At 46.8% G+C, this 17,498-nt stretch overlaps 1 protein-coding gene across 1 annotated transcript in view; it reads right to left on the bottom strand.

Moving 5' to 3' along the window:
* Window positions 1-5,447: 5,447 nt before the first annotated feature.
* Window positions 5,448-17,498, bottom strand: part of LOC306919402 (uncharacterized protein) — a gene marked incomplete at its 3' end in the record, with an annotated part of 342,672 nt that continues 330,621 nt past the window's right edge. The window contains exons 6-10 of the mRNA XM_079532190.1: window positions 13,870-13,981; window positions 10,698-10,814; window positions 10,326-10,427; window positions 9,437-9,558; window positions 5,448-5,582 (exon numbers count right to left, since the gene is read on the bottom strand). Of these exons, the coding sequence (XP_079388316.1) occupies window positions 5,448-5,582; window positions 9,437-9,558; window positions 10,326-10,427; window positions 10,698-10,814; window positions 13,870-13,981 (588 nt within the window). The remainder of the gene's footprint in view (window positions 5,583-9,436; window positions 9,559-10,325; window positions 10,428-10,697; window positions 10,815-13,869; window positions 13,982-17,498) is intronic.

The following is a 17,498-nucleotide window of genomic DNA, read 5'->3' on the forward strand; positions in this document are numbered from 1 at the left end:
ATTATTGTTTTTTCAAACCACACTGCTAACAGGCTAACAGCTAGCTGTCTTCTTCTTCTTCTTCTTTTAGGGTTTCCGGCAGTGTAGACGCTACTAGGCGTATTACTGCCCTCCACTGGTTTGTTTGTTCACCACCTCAAATCCTCTTATATACACCAGTACTATGCAGGAACTGCAGTACTGCCTTTGTAATCAGCTGGTGATTCTCACTGTGGCCAAATAAAGAGAAAATAGAAAGAGCCTCTACTCTGTCATCCTCGAGAAGAGCACCTGTCTTTCTGTGCTAAACCTCCTACACTCTAAAAGGATGTGCCGCACTGTCTCCGGCTGCCCACACTGGCATAACCCAGTGTCGTGTTTCCCTATTAGCTGTAGGTTTTTGTTTAGGCCACAGTGCCCCAGCCTCATTCTGCACACTTTAACCGCATCCCTGCGTGGCGCAAAGTTACACCCACACTCTCTGTTTACAGATGGCTGGACCTGGTGAAAATGCCTACCCCTGCCCTCCTTCTCCCACCCCGCCTGCCACTCCTTCACCAAACCCTCTTTGCTTAGCCCCCTGAGCTCCACCCTCCCCAGGGGTAGTCTGACGTCTACCTCCCTGCCCAGGCCTCCCTTAGCAAGGAGGTCCACCCTCTCGTTCCCTCCTACCCCTGCATGCCCTGGGACCCAGCAAAAGGTGACCTCACTCCCCCCCCCTACTCTGCACATGACATTCACTATTTCTCTGACTAGGTCTGGGCGGGCCTTGCTTCTGCTCCCTTTCAGGGCTTCTAGCGCTGCTGCAGAGTCGGAGCAAATGACCACCTCTTTTGGCCTCCCCTGTTCCACCCATCTTACCGCCCACAATATTGCCATAAGTTCTGATGTGAACACCGAGCTGTTGTCTGAGATGCGGACACTGTATTCTAGCTCCAGCTGCTCAACGTAAACCCCAAACCCTGCCCTCCTGCTAACAGGGTCTCTGGACCCATCCGTGAAGACTAGTGTCTTGCCCCCCCTAGCTGCCCTACTGAGGTACTCCTCCACCCTTTCTCTCACCTCCCCCTTGTCCTCCACCTGGAGGAAGCTTAAGTCTACCTCAAGCTCTGGCGCCAGCCACGGTGGAGTTAGGGGCCAGCCTACGTGCTCCGCTATGCCCCCCTGCCCCATTTCTAACTCCCTGGCCCACTGGTTCACTCTCGCTATGAACGGCTCGTGCCTGCCTCCCTCCTACTCCTGTAACAGGCACCTGGCCGGGAGCGTTTGGCTGCTCCCACTGAGCTTGATCCAGTACTGGAGCCCCAGTTTGACACGCCTTAGCCATAGCGGCATTTCCCCCATCTCAATGAGCAGGGCCGGTACCGGGGAGGTCCTGAAGGCCCCACAGCAGAGCCTCAGCGCCCTGGTCTGTATTACGTCTAGCCTGCCCAGCTCTGTCTTGGACGCGGCCCCGTACACCACGCTACCGTAATCCATCGCTGGCCTAATCATGGCCTGGTAAATCAGGTGCAGGGTCCCCCTATCAGCCCCCCACTCACTCCCCGCCAGGCTTCTCAATACGTTTAACAGTTTCTCACACTTTTCCACTGTTCTACTAATATGCACCGCCCAGGTCATACGCTCCTCAAACCAGACCCCGAACGCCTTGACCTTCTCAAGCGGGGACCCATACATGGTCAGCCCAAGGTCTGGTAGCTTCCTTTTAAACCCAAAAATTATATACTTGGACTTGGGTGCAGAGATCTTAAAGCCCCAGGTGTCCCCCCACTCTTCCACTGCCTGCAATGCCTTCTGGACCTGCCCTAGGATGAAGCCCACGTTGCGCCCCCTCTTCCAAACTGCCCCGTCGTCTGCGAACAGGGACAGCCCGTATCCCCCTCCTACTTTCTCAAAGATGTCGTTGATCATAATGTTGAACAACACCGGGGAGATGACGCTCCCCTGCGGGGTGCCATTCTCTATCCCCACTTTCTTAGAGCTCACCCCTCCCACCCGCACCTGTATTGTCCGGTCCCTTAGGAAATCTCCCACCCAGTTCAGCATATGCCCTCTGACCCCCAGGTCATACATTTTAATCAGGAGTCCCTCCTTCCATAGGGAGTCGTAGGCCTTCTCTATGTCCAGAAAGACACCTATCACCACCTCTTTGGCCCTAAAGGCCCGCTTGATGTCCTGGTCCAGCACTGCGACGGACTCCATCGTGGACCGCCCAACTCTAAAACCGTTCTGGACGTTTGAGAACAGCCCCCTAGACTCTAAGAAATAAACCAGCCTATTAGTGACCATCCTTTCCATGACTTTGCATAGTACTGCCGTCAGGGCTATGGGCCTATATGATCCCGGGTCGGACGCCTCCTTGCCTGGTTTTACAATCGGGACCACCACAGCGTGTTTCCACTCTTTCGGCAGGCGCCCTTCCGCCCACACTGTGTTGGCTAGTGCCAAGATCTCATCCTCCACTAGCTCACCCACATGCTTCAGTATCTCATATGAGAGCCTATCACGCCCTGGGGAGGTATTCCCACCAGCCATGATGGCGTCCCTTAACTCCCTCCTGGAGAACTGCACATTTGTTGGGCTGTCGTTCTCCACATTAACCTCTAATTTCCATCTATTGCCTTCCAATATCTCTGCCCTCCTCCTCGCTCTCTCTTCACCCACACACTCCGACCTGTGTACTGCCTGAAAGCTGTCCACGAGCATATCTGCCTTCTCCCTGCTCGACACTGCCTCCGCCTCCCCCTTCTGTAGCACCGGGATGGTCCTCTTCCTGTATACTCCAGCCATTTTATGTACCACCCCCCACAGCTGCCCCAGCGGCGTCTCTGGTCCTACCCCCTCACAGAAGGCTCTCCAGCAGCTCCTCTTTTCTCCCTTTATCACCTTCCTTGCCACCGCCCTTAGCCGCTTGTACTCAACCACATTTCCTATCATAGGGTACTTCTTCACTCTCCTATACGCCCTGTTCCTGTTCCTCACTGCCTGGTCGCATTTTTTATTCCACCAGGGCACCCGCTTCCGGGCCCTCGGCTCTCGTTTCAGCGGGATGGCGCTGCTAGCCGCGTCGTGGATCATGGAGCACAGGGAGCTATTCCACGCATCTACTGAGCCCTCACTGTCTACCTGCCCCACTAGGCGGCCTGCCATCTCCTGAAACTCATCCCACTTTGCCTGGGAAAAATTGTATCTCGGAATCGTCTCTCCCTCTTCCTCCCCCAGCTCTCTCCCAAACCTGCTCAGCACTATGTAGTGGTCACTGCCCAGGTTGCTTCCTGTTACTTCCCACTCCCCAACTCTAGCTAGGCTGGGAGACGCTATGGTGAGGTCCAGGTGACTAGACGAGTTCCGCGCTATATCATACCTGGTTGGTCTCCCGTCATTCAGGACTACCAACCCGTGCCTGTCCATCCATTCCTCTATGATGCCACCGTTGCCGTCTCTTAGCCTACTTCCCCATAGCGGGTTGTGTGCATTGAAGTCTCCTGCCCATATGACGGGGCGTCTCACCTTCTCCATTACTCCGTCCAGGTCCTGCATTGCCAGGGGTTTACACGGGTTGTAAAAATTAATCACTGTCACACTGTTCTGGTTACTTCGGTTACTTGTGTCACTGTCGCTGTCACTGCCCCTGTCGTTGCCCCCTCCCCTGCGCTGCCGGCTCTCCCACACCTCCACAGCTATACATTCCAGTCCACCATGTGTCCCCACTTTCCTATACTGCAGCCCATTCTTGATAAAGGTTGCACACCCCCCATGTGTGGTGTCTGCCTCCTCCAGCACCCTTCCTTGTATTTCTGCTCTATCCAGTCTCACGCTCTCGTACCCTGGGATTATGAAATCCAGGCAGGGACGTAGCCACGTCTCTTGGACACAAATTATCCCCGGCTCCTCATCAAGCCCATCAACATACTTCTTCAGTTCCTGGCCGTTGCTTACCAGGCTGCGTGCGTTCCATTGCAGTACACTAAACATAGCAGCGCTATATAGCCCTCACTTCATTGCCTCTGTCCTCTCCCCCGCTCCTGGGCTCCCTCTGGCTTGCTCCTTCCCCTTTACCTATGGCGTAGGCGATATGCAGCTCTGCTGGGTCCTGCTCGACCCCAAGCCACCTGTCCGCCGCCTCCGCCACCTTCCTGCTGATATCTGAGCTGTTGGACACCCCTTTCTTTGCAAAAATTTCCTTGGCTTCTGCCAGCACCTCAATTATAAAGCACAAGAACGACTGCTTGCTCATTACCATCATGTCTGGTGGCCCAGCGGGGCATCTATGGGGCTCACCTCTAGGGCTCCCAGGCCTCACATCCCCCCCGTCTCTGTGTCACTCTCTCTTGCCACTTTCCTGGCTGCCTCAGCATATGTTATTTTATCCCGCTCCTTTAGATCCTGCACTTTCTGAGCCTTGACAGTGTGCTCACACCCCCGGTAGGCCGCCGTGTGGTCCCCCCCACAGTTCGGGCACCTGAGGGCCTCTGCTTCGCACTTTTTAATGTCGTGATCCCCCCCGCACTTTGCGCACTTCTTCTTCCCTCGACATGCATCTGCGACATGGCCGTACCTTTGGCAGTTGTAACACCGCAGTGGAGGTCTTATGTACTCCGCCACTCGGTAGGCCATTGACCCGAGAAACACCCTGCTTGGCAGCTGGGGTTCCCTAAAGGTCAGCAGGACCGGGGGATCCCCCCTGGCCCCCTCCCTCCCCCTGAATCTCCTTACTTCGACTACCTCGCCTCCTTTTACGTTGTCCAGGATCTCTTTCTCTGACAGGCCAGCAAACAGACCATAAACCACGCCTTTGCTCCCCCCACTCTCTCTCTGTGCCACTTGCACCAGCTCCACTTTGCTCACCACCCTCCCCATCTTCCTTGTTGCCTCATATTGCTTGGTGTTCACACAGATTACTTTAAGCACCCCATTATGCAGTATCTTGGCCTCAAACCCCCCTCCTAACTGGTTCCGTAGAGCCACGTCAATGTGCAGCGGGTTGACTGCCTTAAACCCCGGCTCCCCTGGTTTAGCCCCCTTAACTTTGAGCAGTACTATAAGCTCCTCCGGGCTGTTTGTTCTCCTGTGCTTTTCAGGTACAGCCTCATTATCACTTTCCTCCCTCGGTGCTGCTCTCTTTGACTTGTGCCTGGCCCCCTGCGACTGCCAGTCCCCCCCCCCATCTCCCCCCCTCCCTTCGGAAGCCATTTGGCTTCCCGCCAGCCGGCTCCCTTCCCTGGCTCCGGGCTATCCTACCTCTGCAGCCTGCTTGTTATACCCTTCTTAATAACACACAAACGGCTCTAGCCTTGCAAAGTTAGGCCAGCGAAAATCACCAGTGACTACACGACTTGGCAGTACTTATCAAGTCCAGCGTCCAGTGTGCTGTGCTCTCCGCTCCTCCCGCTGTCATCAGCGTCTATCCTGAAGAAATCTCTTCAAACCTCCACACCGCTCCTCTAGAGTGAAACACCCGCTCGCATTCAAACACAGTCGAAAACAATGCTCCGTCTGCTGCTAGTGAGCGTGCTGCCTCTCCTCCACTGTGAGATCTCCTGACACTGACAGTCGCTGTCAACCGGCTGACAGCCGCTCCGCCCTGTCGATCTCTCAGCGCCCTGCCACGAACACACTCCCACCGGATACGGAACCTCACGCTACTTCCCGTTTGTCCGACCCTGACATCTAGCTGCTACAACTGTCATCTTTTAATCTCGTCAGCCCTAGTTACTTCATGTGTCAAATCGTGAAAATAGCTGATCTACAAGCTCACAACATGTTGCGATGCAATGTGTTCTGACCTTGTAGATTGCCTATATCCGCAGAGCAAACATTGTGTGTGTGTGTGTGTGTGTGCGTGCGTGCGTGTGCGCGCGCGCACGTGTGCGCATGTATATGTGTGCGTGCCAGGGCCGTGCAGAGAGCACTGAGGGGGCAGGTGCTCAAATCCCACAAAAGGGCACATTGTTGGTTTTTGGGGTGGTCTTTTTGTGGGAATACCTTGTGCCATTTCACACCAGAAATGTTGTACATTGGGGGCTCAATTTTCATCCATGCTATACTCCTTTTCCCTAAACTTCTTTGCCTTTTTTATTTATTTATGTTTTTACCATTTTGAAAAACTTTTTGAATAGTTAAACAAGAAACGTTTTTTCAAAATAGCAAAAAAAAACTAAAAACAAAAAAGGCAAATAAGTTTAGGGATAAGGGGTTTAGCATGGACAAAAAAAGAGCCTTATTTTTCTAATGGGGAAATAAAAGGTGTTCCACAATAACTTGGTCCATGTCAGTGGCCTACGTTCTCATTACCATGTCAAAATGAAAAGGGCCACGGATGTTGTGTTAACACTTTCATCGCCCTCATGTGATGTTACCGCAGGCAGACAGGCAATATCTGTGAATTTGCGCCAACTACTTCCGGGGCACACAGCCCAACACAGCGAGAGGAGCAGCAAAAACCTCTGGCGGATTGGACAAAAACAACAACTTTCCTCATAATGGGAAGAATGTAGGCTGTGTGTAGCAGCCTGGACAGCACGAAAGGTTAGTTAAGAGCTTCGGCTGCTTGGAATTGATATAAACCTATATAACCCGCCATATTTGTTTTACCTCAAATGTCTGGTTTGGTAATGTGAAATAATTCCTTTTGTTCACAGCACACACCTGACAAAGGAGCATTGATATTAAATGACGATTAAATAGAATTGTTTAAATGTGATGCATATGTGGCTTCATGGTCCGATGGTACATTATGTAGGATGTAGCTGACACCCCTGATCTACACAAACCCAGCAGCTTGTGAGCACTTTACTGCATATCAATGAACATAATTATTGCATGAATTGTAATGAATATGACTTGTTAAATACTGACAAATGTGGACACAGACTGAGGCTCATATTGTACTACCAGAACATATCAGCTGGAGGGAATAATGCAAGATAAAATGAAGTTCCATCATGTTGAATAGAAAATAAGATCCATACACAGGATAAAATTAAGTTCCATCACAAGGAACTATTAATGTGCATTTTATTCAGTCATGTTGATATTGTCAGATTATACATATAATTCAGATAAAGAAAGAAAGAACAAGTGTGCTTCCTCTGGAGACTGCCCTTTGTTTAAGGCAGTGGGTGCTCAGCTTTGAAAATAACTTAACTCAAACAAACTAAATGGAAAAAGCGGCGCTCCAAAATAAAAAAATGCAAGACTGGCTAAAAAGTCTGAAAAAAATGTAAATACTTTTTAGTGGATTAGACTGACCATATGTCTTAAACTAATGGCTTTTCGCCTGTATGAGTACTCATGTGTCTTTTTAGATTACCCGCCTGAGTAAAGCCTGTACCACATACAGTACAAGAAAATGGCTTTTCGCCTGTATGAATCCTCATGTGTGTTTTTAGATCTCTTGTGGCAACACAGCCTTTACCACATACTGTACAAGAAAATGGCCTTTTGCCTGTATGAGTCATCATGTGGGTTTTTAGATTACCCGCCAGAGTAAAGCCTGTACCACAAACTGTACAAGAAAATGGCTTTTCACCTGTATGAGTCATCATGTGGGTTTTTAGATTACTGGTGTTAACACAGCCTTTACCACATACTGTACAAGAAAATGGCCAATTGCCTGTATGAGACATCATGTGGGTTTTTAGACTACCCGCCTGAGTAAAGCCTTTACCACATACTGTACAAGAAAATGGCCTGTCACCTGTATGAATCCTCATGTGTTTTTTTAAACTCTCCTTTAGATTAAATATTTTGCCACACTCTGTACAATTCAAACTTTTCTTCCCTGTGTGACTCCAGGACTTCAGGTCCTGGGACAGCTTGTGCTGTCCTCCCACATTGTGTGTGTTTTGTGAATTCAGTGTGTTTAAAGCTGACTGATCTCCCCTAGTCTCCTCCCAATCATCAGTGTCAGATTCAGAACACTGTGAAGCCCAGTCATCACTGTCTTCAGTGTCAGATTCAGAACAGTGTGAAGAGAGGAGCTGGTTGTCACTAGTTGGTTGTGATGTTCCACAGTCCTCTACATCAGCTTGTGTTTTCATGTGTACAGTTGAGGTGCCGGCTACAGGCTCTGTCTCTCTGTCTTCATCATCTTCTTCACTTTTCACTGCTAGTAATGTCAACACTGATCCACCAGCCTCTTCTGGTCTTTGAAGTAGGTCCTCTTGTTCCTCTTTAATCTCTGGAGCTTGTGGTTCCTCCTGGACCAGACTGGAGCTCCTCTCGTCTTCATGTGGAACCTCCTCTTTACACACAGGGACGTGCAGAAAGTCTACAAAAATAATACAATGTGTTACGACCCTTATGGTCTAGGACAGGGGTTCTCAATGTTTTTGGCTGGGGACCCCCGGAAATGCCATGTCTTCTCCCCTCTGGCTCCAAAACTATGGAATGGGCCTGGGCCAATTTAGCGGTCCAGGCACCTTGGCTGGTAATCCAGCATGACATTGCTGGATTATATATATATATATATATATATATATATATATATATATATATATATGGCTGTCAAATTAACTGAGTTAATTCATTTGTGAGATTAATTTGATTCAAAATTAATCCATGCTTGGATGACCCACCCCATACATGCCATAATCCCATCGACTCTGCACTATCTAGCCCTATCTGGATGGCAATAATAGTGCCATAAAAGGCTGCACAGTTTACATAGGCAGAGGCTCAAATCACATAGCACGACAACGGGTGAAAGACACCATCCTACCACACTGGGTTTGTTATAAAGAATAACATATACATACATATGCATGTTAAATGTATCCGCCTTCTGACAGTTATCTTACCATTCCGACAACAATATACAGAAAAACATGGCATATTTTGGACATTTGATTAATCATGATTAATTCATTTTCAAACTGTGATTAATCTGATTAAAATTTTGAATCGTTTGAAAGCCCTAATATATATATATAAATATATATTTGGTGGGATGCACGATTAATCGGTAGCATAATCAGAATAGGCCATATCGGTATCGATGAATTTGCCTTTTGTGCGAACCTGTGCTTAGCTGAATAGAACTAGATTTTAATAATCATAATGTTGGTACTAAAAAGCCAAATATTTTCTGAGGTGGTACTTGAAAAACTTGTAAAAAGGTTGAGAACCACTAATTTAACAATATTTCTGTAGTTCTTTTTTTAAATTTCATATAGGCTCAACATTCTGCTCTGGTTATCAATGGTAAAACTTGTTTATCGAATTAAATAGAGGTTTGCTTAAAAGTAATCCAAAGGTAACTGCAAGTAACCAGTTACTTTTTAAATTGTGGTACTCGGATTACGTTACGGACTACAATTTATAGCAAGTAACTTGTAGGGGATTACTTTTTAAAAGTAACCTTCCCAACCCTGATTGTAAATGGTATTCAACTTTACTACATGTTTAAACCACAGTAAATAAAACACTACATACCTATCTTGTACAATTTTACTACAGGTTGCATCCTTGCATCAAACAGTCCATGTCTCTGGTCCATCTCTGGCTGTTCCTCTGACAATGTTGAATGTCTTTTGGAGGCCATCTCTCTAGATACTGTAGACCTCTCCCTGTGGTGCTCTGTGGAAATCACCAGTAGAAAGACCTTTCATTATACCACATAATCAAATCAAACTTACCATGTCCTGTTCAGTTGAAAGGAGCAGTCACTAGTTGTTCTAAGTGCTAAAATAATTGTCCCCATCCTGATGTAAACATCAGATGAAAATAAAAATGATATTGAATTTGTAAAAGGGAAACAAAGGTCAAAAAGACAGAAAGACAAAACACAAATAGCCAATCTACAAGCTCACAGAGGACACAGGCTGGGGCGCCAACCCATACTGCTCCCAGGTGCCGTCTACATTCCTCCTGTCACCAGTCTCTCCGGTGGTCTAATGTTCATGAAATAGGCCTACCACTTTTTTATCCTACTTGGCCTGTGTCTCATAGGAGGGCTGTGTGGGCAGTTCAGAAACCCGTCCACCAGTGACATCATCGTTAGGCAGATTTGTTTTTAAACAAGATTTAAAATAGAAAATATTTCAATTTGTATTATTGTGAGACCAAAGGAAAATCATTTTCACATTGCAACTTTTCAGGAATAGAAAGCCTGCAGTTTCTATTAGTTTGGATTCACCATCGATGATATCACTGGTGGAGGGGTTTCTGAACTGCCCACAGCCCTCCTATGAGACACAGACTGAGTAGGAAAAGAATGGTGATATTTTATCATGAACATTAGTGAGAACCAATTATATGAAGATAAGTTGAAAAGTGGTCAAGTGGTCCTTTAAGTAGTATTTTTTTATTGCGTATTTGAAAAAAGTCAACAGTCATTAACCCACCAGCCTCTCTTTGAAGTAGCTGCTCTTGTTCCTCTTTAATCTGTGGTTGTGGTTCCTCCTGGACCAGACTGGAGCTCCTCTCCTCTTCAGGTGGAACCTCCTCTTTACACACAGGAACGTGCAGAAAGTCTAGGATTAATACAGGTTAGTTAATACTGAATTTAATACTGTTAATACTGAAGTAGTACTGAAAAGCTTCAGTGAACCCATTCATACTTTTACTGCCGTCCCATTCATAATACATTTTGATCAATGTAGTCACATTGTTAATGCTACAATCGATAACCGAGTCATATCGGTTCATCTTTACACTCTCAGTATCAACCCACTTTCACCAACAAAACAAATAAAGACGGAGTGATTTGAACTTACCGAGATCCAGGTGGTCTTCAGGTTCCTGGTTAAGGTGGTCTTCAGGTTCCTGTTTAATAGAAACAGTTGTGGCTGGAGAACTGATCTTCACCTGCAGACTGGACTCCACACACCGGTCTGGAATGAAGACATATACTGTAATACACACTTTAATAAAGACTTTGATGTGACATTATTAACTTTAATAATAAGGCTGTTTATGTGTCACAAATAAGGACTACCATAGACTATATAGAGACCAAAGGACTACAGCATAAAACTCCTGTTTTAAAAAACAAACTAATTAAAAATGAAAAATGAAAGAACAAAGTGAAAGAACATCTAGCAAGCAGTAATTTTTTCATTGCATAGGCCTATTTGAAATAGCCAACAGATTAATGATCCTGAAATAGTAGGTATAATATTGTTGCCGTCAGGTGGAGACTAGCCTCGGAAACCCAGACGTTTTTATTTCCAGGGGGGAAAAAAAGTCCGGATCGAGTCCACTTCAAGTGGAACGAGTCCACATCAATTCGGCATACAGTAGCGCAAACGTCGATCACTCTGCTGATTTCTGATCGTCTGCACCTTTGTTAAATTGACGCACACACTCCTCTCTCTCTGTCGCTCTAATTAATTAGTCTCATGTCGCGCAGCTGCGTCTAGATTCTCCCGGCGGATCCTGCCCGGAGCTGCCTATGACATAGAAAGCATAGGTGGACCCCAGGCTAGATGGAGACCTCTTATGTCCAAAACTGTTACTTTTCAAAATTCTAGTAAGTAGGAAAAATCTAAGTGAGTGGTGCAACTCTGTGTGGGCGTCCCCGGGGAGTTCCCGGAAGTTCCAGACCCACGCCAGGGTACCGGCCCGGTTCCGGCGAGCCGGCCCACGTCCAAAACGGTCGGGAAATGACCGTTGTACTCTACTGTACTGTCACACCCGAAATCATCATATATACAGTAAATATGTGTGTGTGTGTGTGTGTGTGGCTGCACAACAGTGACACTTGGCGGTGAAAACCAACCAAACGCTATTTTCATGCTCGGACACAGCCAGAGAGCAAGCCAGGGACCCAGGGACACACATAGCTGTCTATAGGAGAGGTTGCACCACTCAAAAATATCAGATCAAAATCTTGTAGATCGGCTATTTGTTACTTTTGGGAGAGAGTGCATTTTCCGGCACCGGCGGCAGCAGTCCGACACCCTACCCCAGACCCTAACCTCACAGGGAAGACACGGCTGTTTTAAACCGGCAGCACACGTAGGGAGCCATGGGTGAGTTTTAACCAGCGACGCTGACACCCTACCCCAAACCCAAACCTCACAGGGAAGACACAGGTGATTTTTAACCGGTAACTCATATCGGGAGCCGCGGCTGTTATCGGCAGTTGCGGCGTCGGCCACGGAATGGACCGACATTGCCGCGGAACTCCACTAATCCCCCCACCTTCCCGGGCAGGTGCCGCCCCTCACCCCCGGCAGTGCCACGTCTGATCGCCGAGGACGGAGAATGCACTAGCTCCTTCTGAATTACGGAGATACAAGGTTTCTCTGGCCGGCAGCAATGATAAAAAGGTAAACCCAGCTGCTATAATAGAACAGTGAGAATCATGTAGATCTCAGGATTCACATGGAAACAGTGAAGGCCTCACAGAACGGAGACAAGGTGTCTCCCTTTGAGTGGGACAGTCCCTCATTTCCAAGACTTTAAGAGTACCACAAATTGAAACCCTGTCCCACATTGTGACTAACAAGCATTACTGTTTAAATGCCCCAATATAGTTAGTCCCCTAATAGTTGGCTTACTGAGAGGCTCACTAGGACAGATTTAACAGCAACAACAATGACACAGACGCAGAGAAGGCTCAAACAACCCACCTTGACTCAATAACACCAGAGTAAGGCCAAGTGTGGACAAGGACAGATGCATGCACAGTTGCACACCGCACATACTTATAGTCTGGTGAGACGTAGAACCCTAGGCAGGTCGCAAACCACCGTCCTAGAAACCTCTAAATCCCTGCAATGCCAGAAGAACACACAAGGCAGGTGGAGCCTCCTGTTGGCTCTGGCATAGAGAAAGGACAATAGCTGGAAGCCTGGTTGAGAGGGCCAGTGATTTGGCCAATCACTGCTGACCTTGTGGTGGTCGAAACACTCTAAAAGGTTTGGGGACGGTGGCACAGTCGGTAGTGCTGTCGCCTCACAGCTAAAAGGTCCTGGGTTCGATTCCCACTGGGGACACTAGGGCGTGTTATCTCCTCTGCGTCATCAGTGCGCATACCCGAGGCGGGGTTGGCGAAAGGGCCTTTCTGTGTGGAGTTTGCATGTTCTCCCCATGTCCCCTAGGGTAGGTACCCTCACATGTTCTCCCCGTGTCCCCTAGGGTAGGTACCCTCACAGAACAACATGCAGTAATCCTAGTCTCTAAACTACCTCCCCCTGGCCAGCCGGGGCGCCTAATGGAGGGAAAGGAACTGGTCGGAATAACGTGTTCCTTCCACGTGCTACATCCGGCCAGGGAAACTCCCCCCCGTCAGGTGAAAAGCAGCAGCTTGGACTCCTCATGCATAGAAGGAAGGATGAGGTCAGTCCGCTGCCCCCCAACCCCCAGGTTGGCAGAGGAAGTGTAGCACCCAGGATTACATTAGATAATTGACACTGGGTGAAAAAATGGGTTGCAAAATCGTGGGATTTTTCTTTTTTTTTAAAGGTTGGGGACCACCTGATGACCTCTCTTCCAGGCCAAGGCTTTATCCATTATGGATCTTTGATGTATTAACAAACAAACTTAAGCCTTTAAAATAACATGAGAAATATCCCCTAGGCTGCAGTAGCAAGTCAGCCATACCACTTATGACCACATTGCTTAAAAAAACAAATGTGAGACTGAGGGGTTTAATGACAAAATGATAGGCAAGGCCCATCAGACACACACACACACACACACACACACACACACACACACACACACACACACACACACACACACACACACACACACACACACACACACACACACACACACACACACACACACACACACACACACACACACACTTACTCTTATGTACCTGAAGTGAACACAAAATGTAACAATAAAGAACTTGAAGCTACTGGGAAATGTACTTCAGTTCAGCTAGCTTAATGCTACTTGTAGCTGAGCTGGTGTTGTTCAGAGTTTACCAACCTGCAGTGTGTAGATCGATGTCCATATCAACATCAATGTCCAGCACTTTGTTTTGTTTCTCCAGCAGAGTTTCTAGTGTCTCCATCTCTCTCTGGAAGAGGTTGACCATGACCTGAGCAGCCAAACTGAGGCGCTCCAACACAAACACTCTGACATCAAGCTTCACACAACAAACATCAGCACCACCACTCTGCTGCTGTTTGTCCAAAACACACAATATGTCCTCTCCCACCGACGTCATGTGTTCATTTATCTTCATCCGTACAGACTCCATTTGACACGTTTTGACCTCCATTATGAGACGTTGTTTTGAGCAACAATCCGTTTATTTCACACCAAGATGAAAAACAACCACAGAGCTAAAGGCTAACAAACTCCATGCTGCAGTGCTAAACGCTGTACACGCACAACCTGCTTCCGGGTCAAAGTGTTTACGCATGCGCAACAAACGATCCATGCACTGTTGCCTTAATGTCTTTCGCCCCCTGGTGGTGGATGTGTGTAACTGTCACTAAATTAAAATGATACATCTAATATGTAACAGGGGTTGCGTTTTGCAACTGCCTTCAAATCCCACTATAGTAGGGCCGTGCAGAGAGCACTGAGGGAGCAGGGGCTCAAACACCAGAAAAGGGCACATGTGTGTGTGCTCGTAGCGCGCCGATTTTGGGGTCTTTTTGTGGGGTCCGTCCCTTGTGCCATTTCATGTCATTGGACAGTAAAATAAGCAATACGTTATCATTAGTCTGAAACTAAAACTGACTGATGGCAGCCAGCACATTTAAAGTATAATTATAAATAATAATTATAAATAATAATTATGATAGTGGAATTATCATTAGGCCTACTTGTCAAATGTTCGTCTTGAAGGGCCAATGGCCCTAATTGGCTCCCCACATAAGCCCTTGTTAATTGGCCCCCACATAAGCCTTATTGGCCCCCCGGGGCCCCCCATTGGCCGCCCACATGCCCTTATGTGGACAGAAAAAAAAAGATCTTATGATTTGTTTTTATTTTTTTTTATTTGAAGGGGCACTTTGAGGCAAAAGGGCAGTGGCTCAAGCCCCCCTAGCCTGAGGTGTAAAAACAGAGTGAGGGGCGCTCTTATCATCGTACATCATCATGAATCATCTTATAGCCTGCTACTGGCCAATCATTCAGAATGCCTGTTGCCACAAATTTACATCATATTTGGCGGACATTTAACCTAATTTCTCCTTTCATTGTCAATGGCAAATATTGAGAAGTGTGGGGTCAAAAGCTGTATATAGGAGGCCCTCAAAAAATCACACCTGTGTGAAGTGAGGGGCGCTCTTATCATTGTACATCATCATACATCATCTCATTCCGGCTAATCAGAATGTACGTCCTCACTTTCGTCTTCAATGTTTGTGTTTACGCAATGTTTGTGTTTCCACAAACACTCAAAACTAGTCATTCATTTTTAATGGCATTTAATGTTTGTGTTGGGACAGTTTGTGTTTACACACAACCTCACAGCTGGACATACCGTAGGACGGGCTAGCGCCCCTCAAAAATACAAAAATAAAGATACAAGTTGCTCAGGACGTCAGCTAGAGTGAACAACCTCACAGACTCCATATTTGGACTTAATCTTCGACACAAAACTCATTATATTCTTTATATCGACTTCCTTCTTCACACTTCACCTCGGACTCAAACACTCAAAGCTTTGAGTGTTTGAGTCCGACGTCACGCTGACACCGTTATGGTGCGGGAGCGACACGGTATAAGAATGTCAAGCGGAGTCACAGAGCTGGACAATGTGGGAGCAGCGAGCTTGAAGCAGCACAGAGACAGACATTCTTTAAGAGCTCTAAGCAGCACAGAGACAGACATTATCCAAGAGCTCTAAGCAGCAACAGAGACAGACATTTTTAAGAGCTCTAAGCAGCACAGAGACAGACATTCTCTAAGAGCTCTAAGCAGCAACAGAGACAGACATTCTTTAAGAGCTCTAAGCAGCACAGAGACAGACATTCTCTAAGAGCTCTAAGCAGCAACAGAGACAGACATTTTTTAAGAGCTCTAAGCAGCAACAGAGACAGACATTGTTTTAAGACAGGGGTGCCCAAAAGGTAGATCGCGATCTACCAGTAGATCACAAAGGCTGTGCAGGTAGATCACATGACATGCCCCTAAAGAGTATTTCATTTAAATATATTGAAGAAAAAAAACAATTAAAAAAAAAAACATTTCTCCCCCTCTATTTCCCATTCCAAGTGCATTTGTCTTATACTGTACAGAATGTAACACGAACTCTACTATTCCGAAGCCCCCTCAGGTACATATTTAAACTATTTTCAGCAATGGTATAATCATTTATTTGGTTGGTAGATCTTGCCGAGCTGGTCATTTTGAAAGTACCTCTCAAGTCAAAAAGTGTGGGCACCCCTGTTTTAAGAGCTCTAAGCAGCAACAGAGACAGTCATCCTTTAAAGGACCACTTCACCACTTTTCAACCTATCTTCATATAATAGGTCCTCACTAATAATCATGAAAAAATGGCGCAAATCTTTTCTACTCGGTCTGTGTCTCATAGGAGGGCTGTGGGCAGTTCACAATTATTTTCTACTCGGTCTGTGTCTCATAGGAGGGCTGTGGGCAGTTCAGAAACCGTCCTCCAGTGACATCATCGATGGCGAATACAAGCTAATAGAAAATGCAGGCTTTCTAGTCCTGTAAAGTTGCAATGCAAAAATGGAAGCCATCGTTCTCACGATAATGAAAATCTAAATTTTTTTGTAAAAATCTTGTTTAAAAAAAAATCTGCCTAATGATGATGTCACTGGAGGACGGTTTCTAAACTGCCCACAGCCCTCCTATGAGACACAGACTGAGTAGAAAGAAATTGTGCCATGTTATCATGATTATTAGTGAGGACCTATTATATGAAGTAGGTTGAAAAGTGGTGAAGTGGTCCTTTAAGAGCTTGAAGCAGCAACAGAGACAGACATCCTTTAAGGGGCGATTCACACTATTGTCCTGGGTGCGCACTCGGGACCACTTGGCAGATGTTGTGGTAGTGTGAATGATGTGTACCGTTCCCGGGAGCGGATCGCCCAACCGTCCCCGGGACCGCATGGGGGGTGGGTCTCTGGACCGTTGAAGTGTATTCAGATACGGATCAAGATATGGGTCCATTTGGTTTCATCTTATGCACTCAATAATTATATTGTTGTTAAACAACTGCATTACTTAATTTACAAGAAGTCTACACAATTAGAGAATGTAGAAGAATTGTTATTTTGATCAATGTGTGCCCGTTGTCTCTTATTGCTGAAAAAACCTTATCCAACGACAACAACATATTCTAAGTCTTGGGTCTGAGAGGCTAAATGTCATCAAATGGTGGTCCATATGGCTCAAATGCAGAATAAATAATGGGCCCTGATGTAAAAAGTGTTGAAAACCACTGATTTAAAGGATAAGCCTCTTGAGATGCATCATCTCGTTTTAGAGGGGGTCCTCGGGCATTTGTCCGTAACGTCGACATTAATGTTGTAGTTCTTGCGATCCACTTATTTGAGACATAAAGCATCACAGAGCTCTACTACTATAACTACTGGGACATTCCTGTTCATGAGATCTGCAATGCTCCTGGTCTC

This window comes from Electrona antarctica, assembly GCF_951216825.1.
Source record: "Electrona antarctica genome assembly, contig: scaffold_25, whole genome shotgun sequence".
NCBI classification, from domain to species: domain Eukaryota; kingdom Metazoa; phylum Chordata; class Actinopteri; order Myctophiformes; family Myctophidae; genus Electrona; species Electrona antarctica.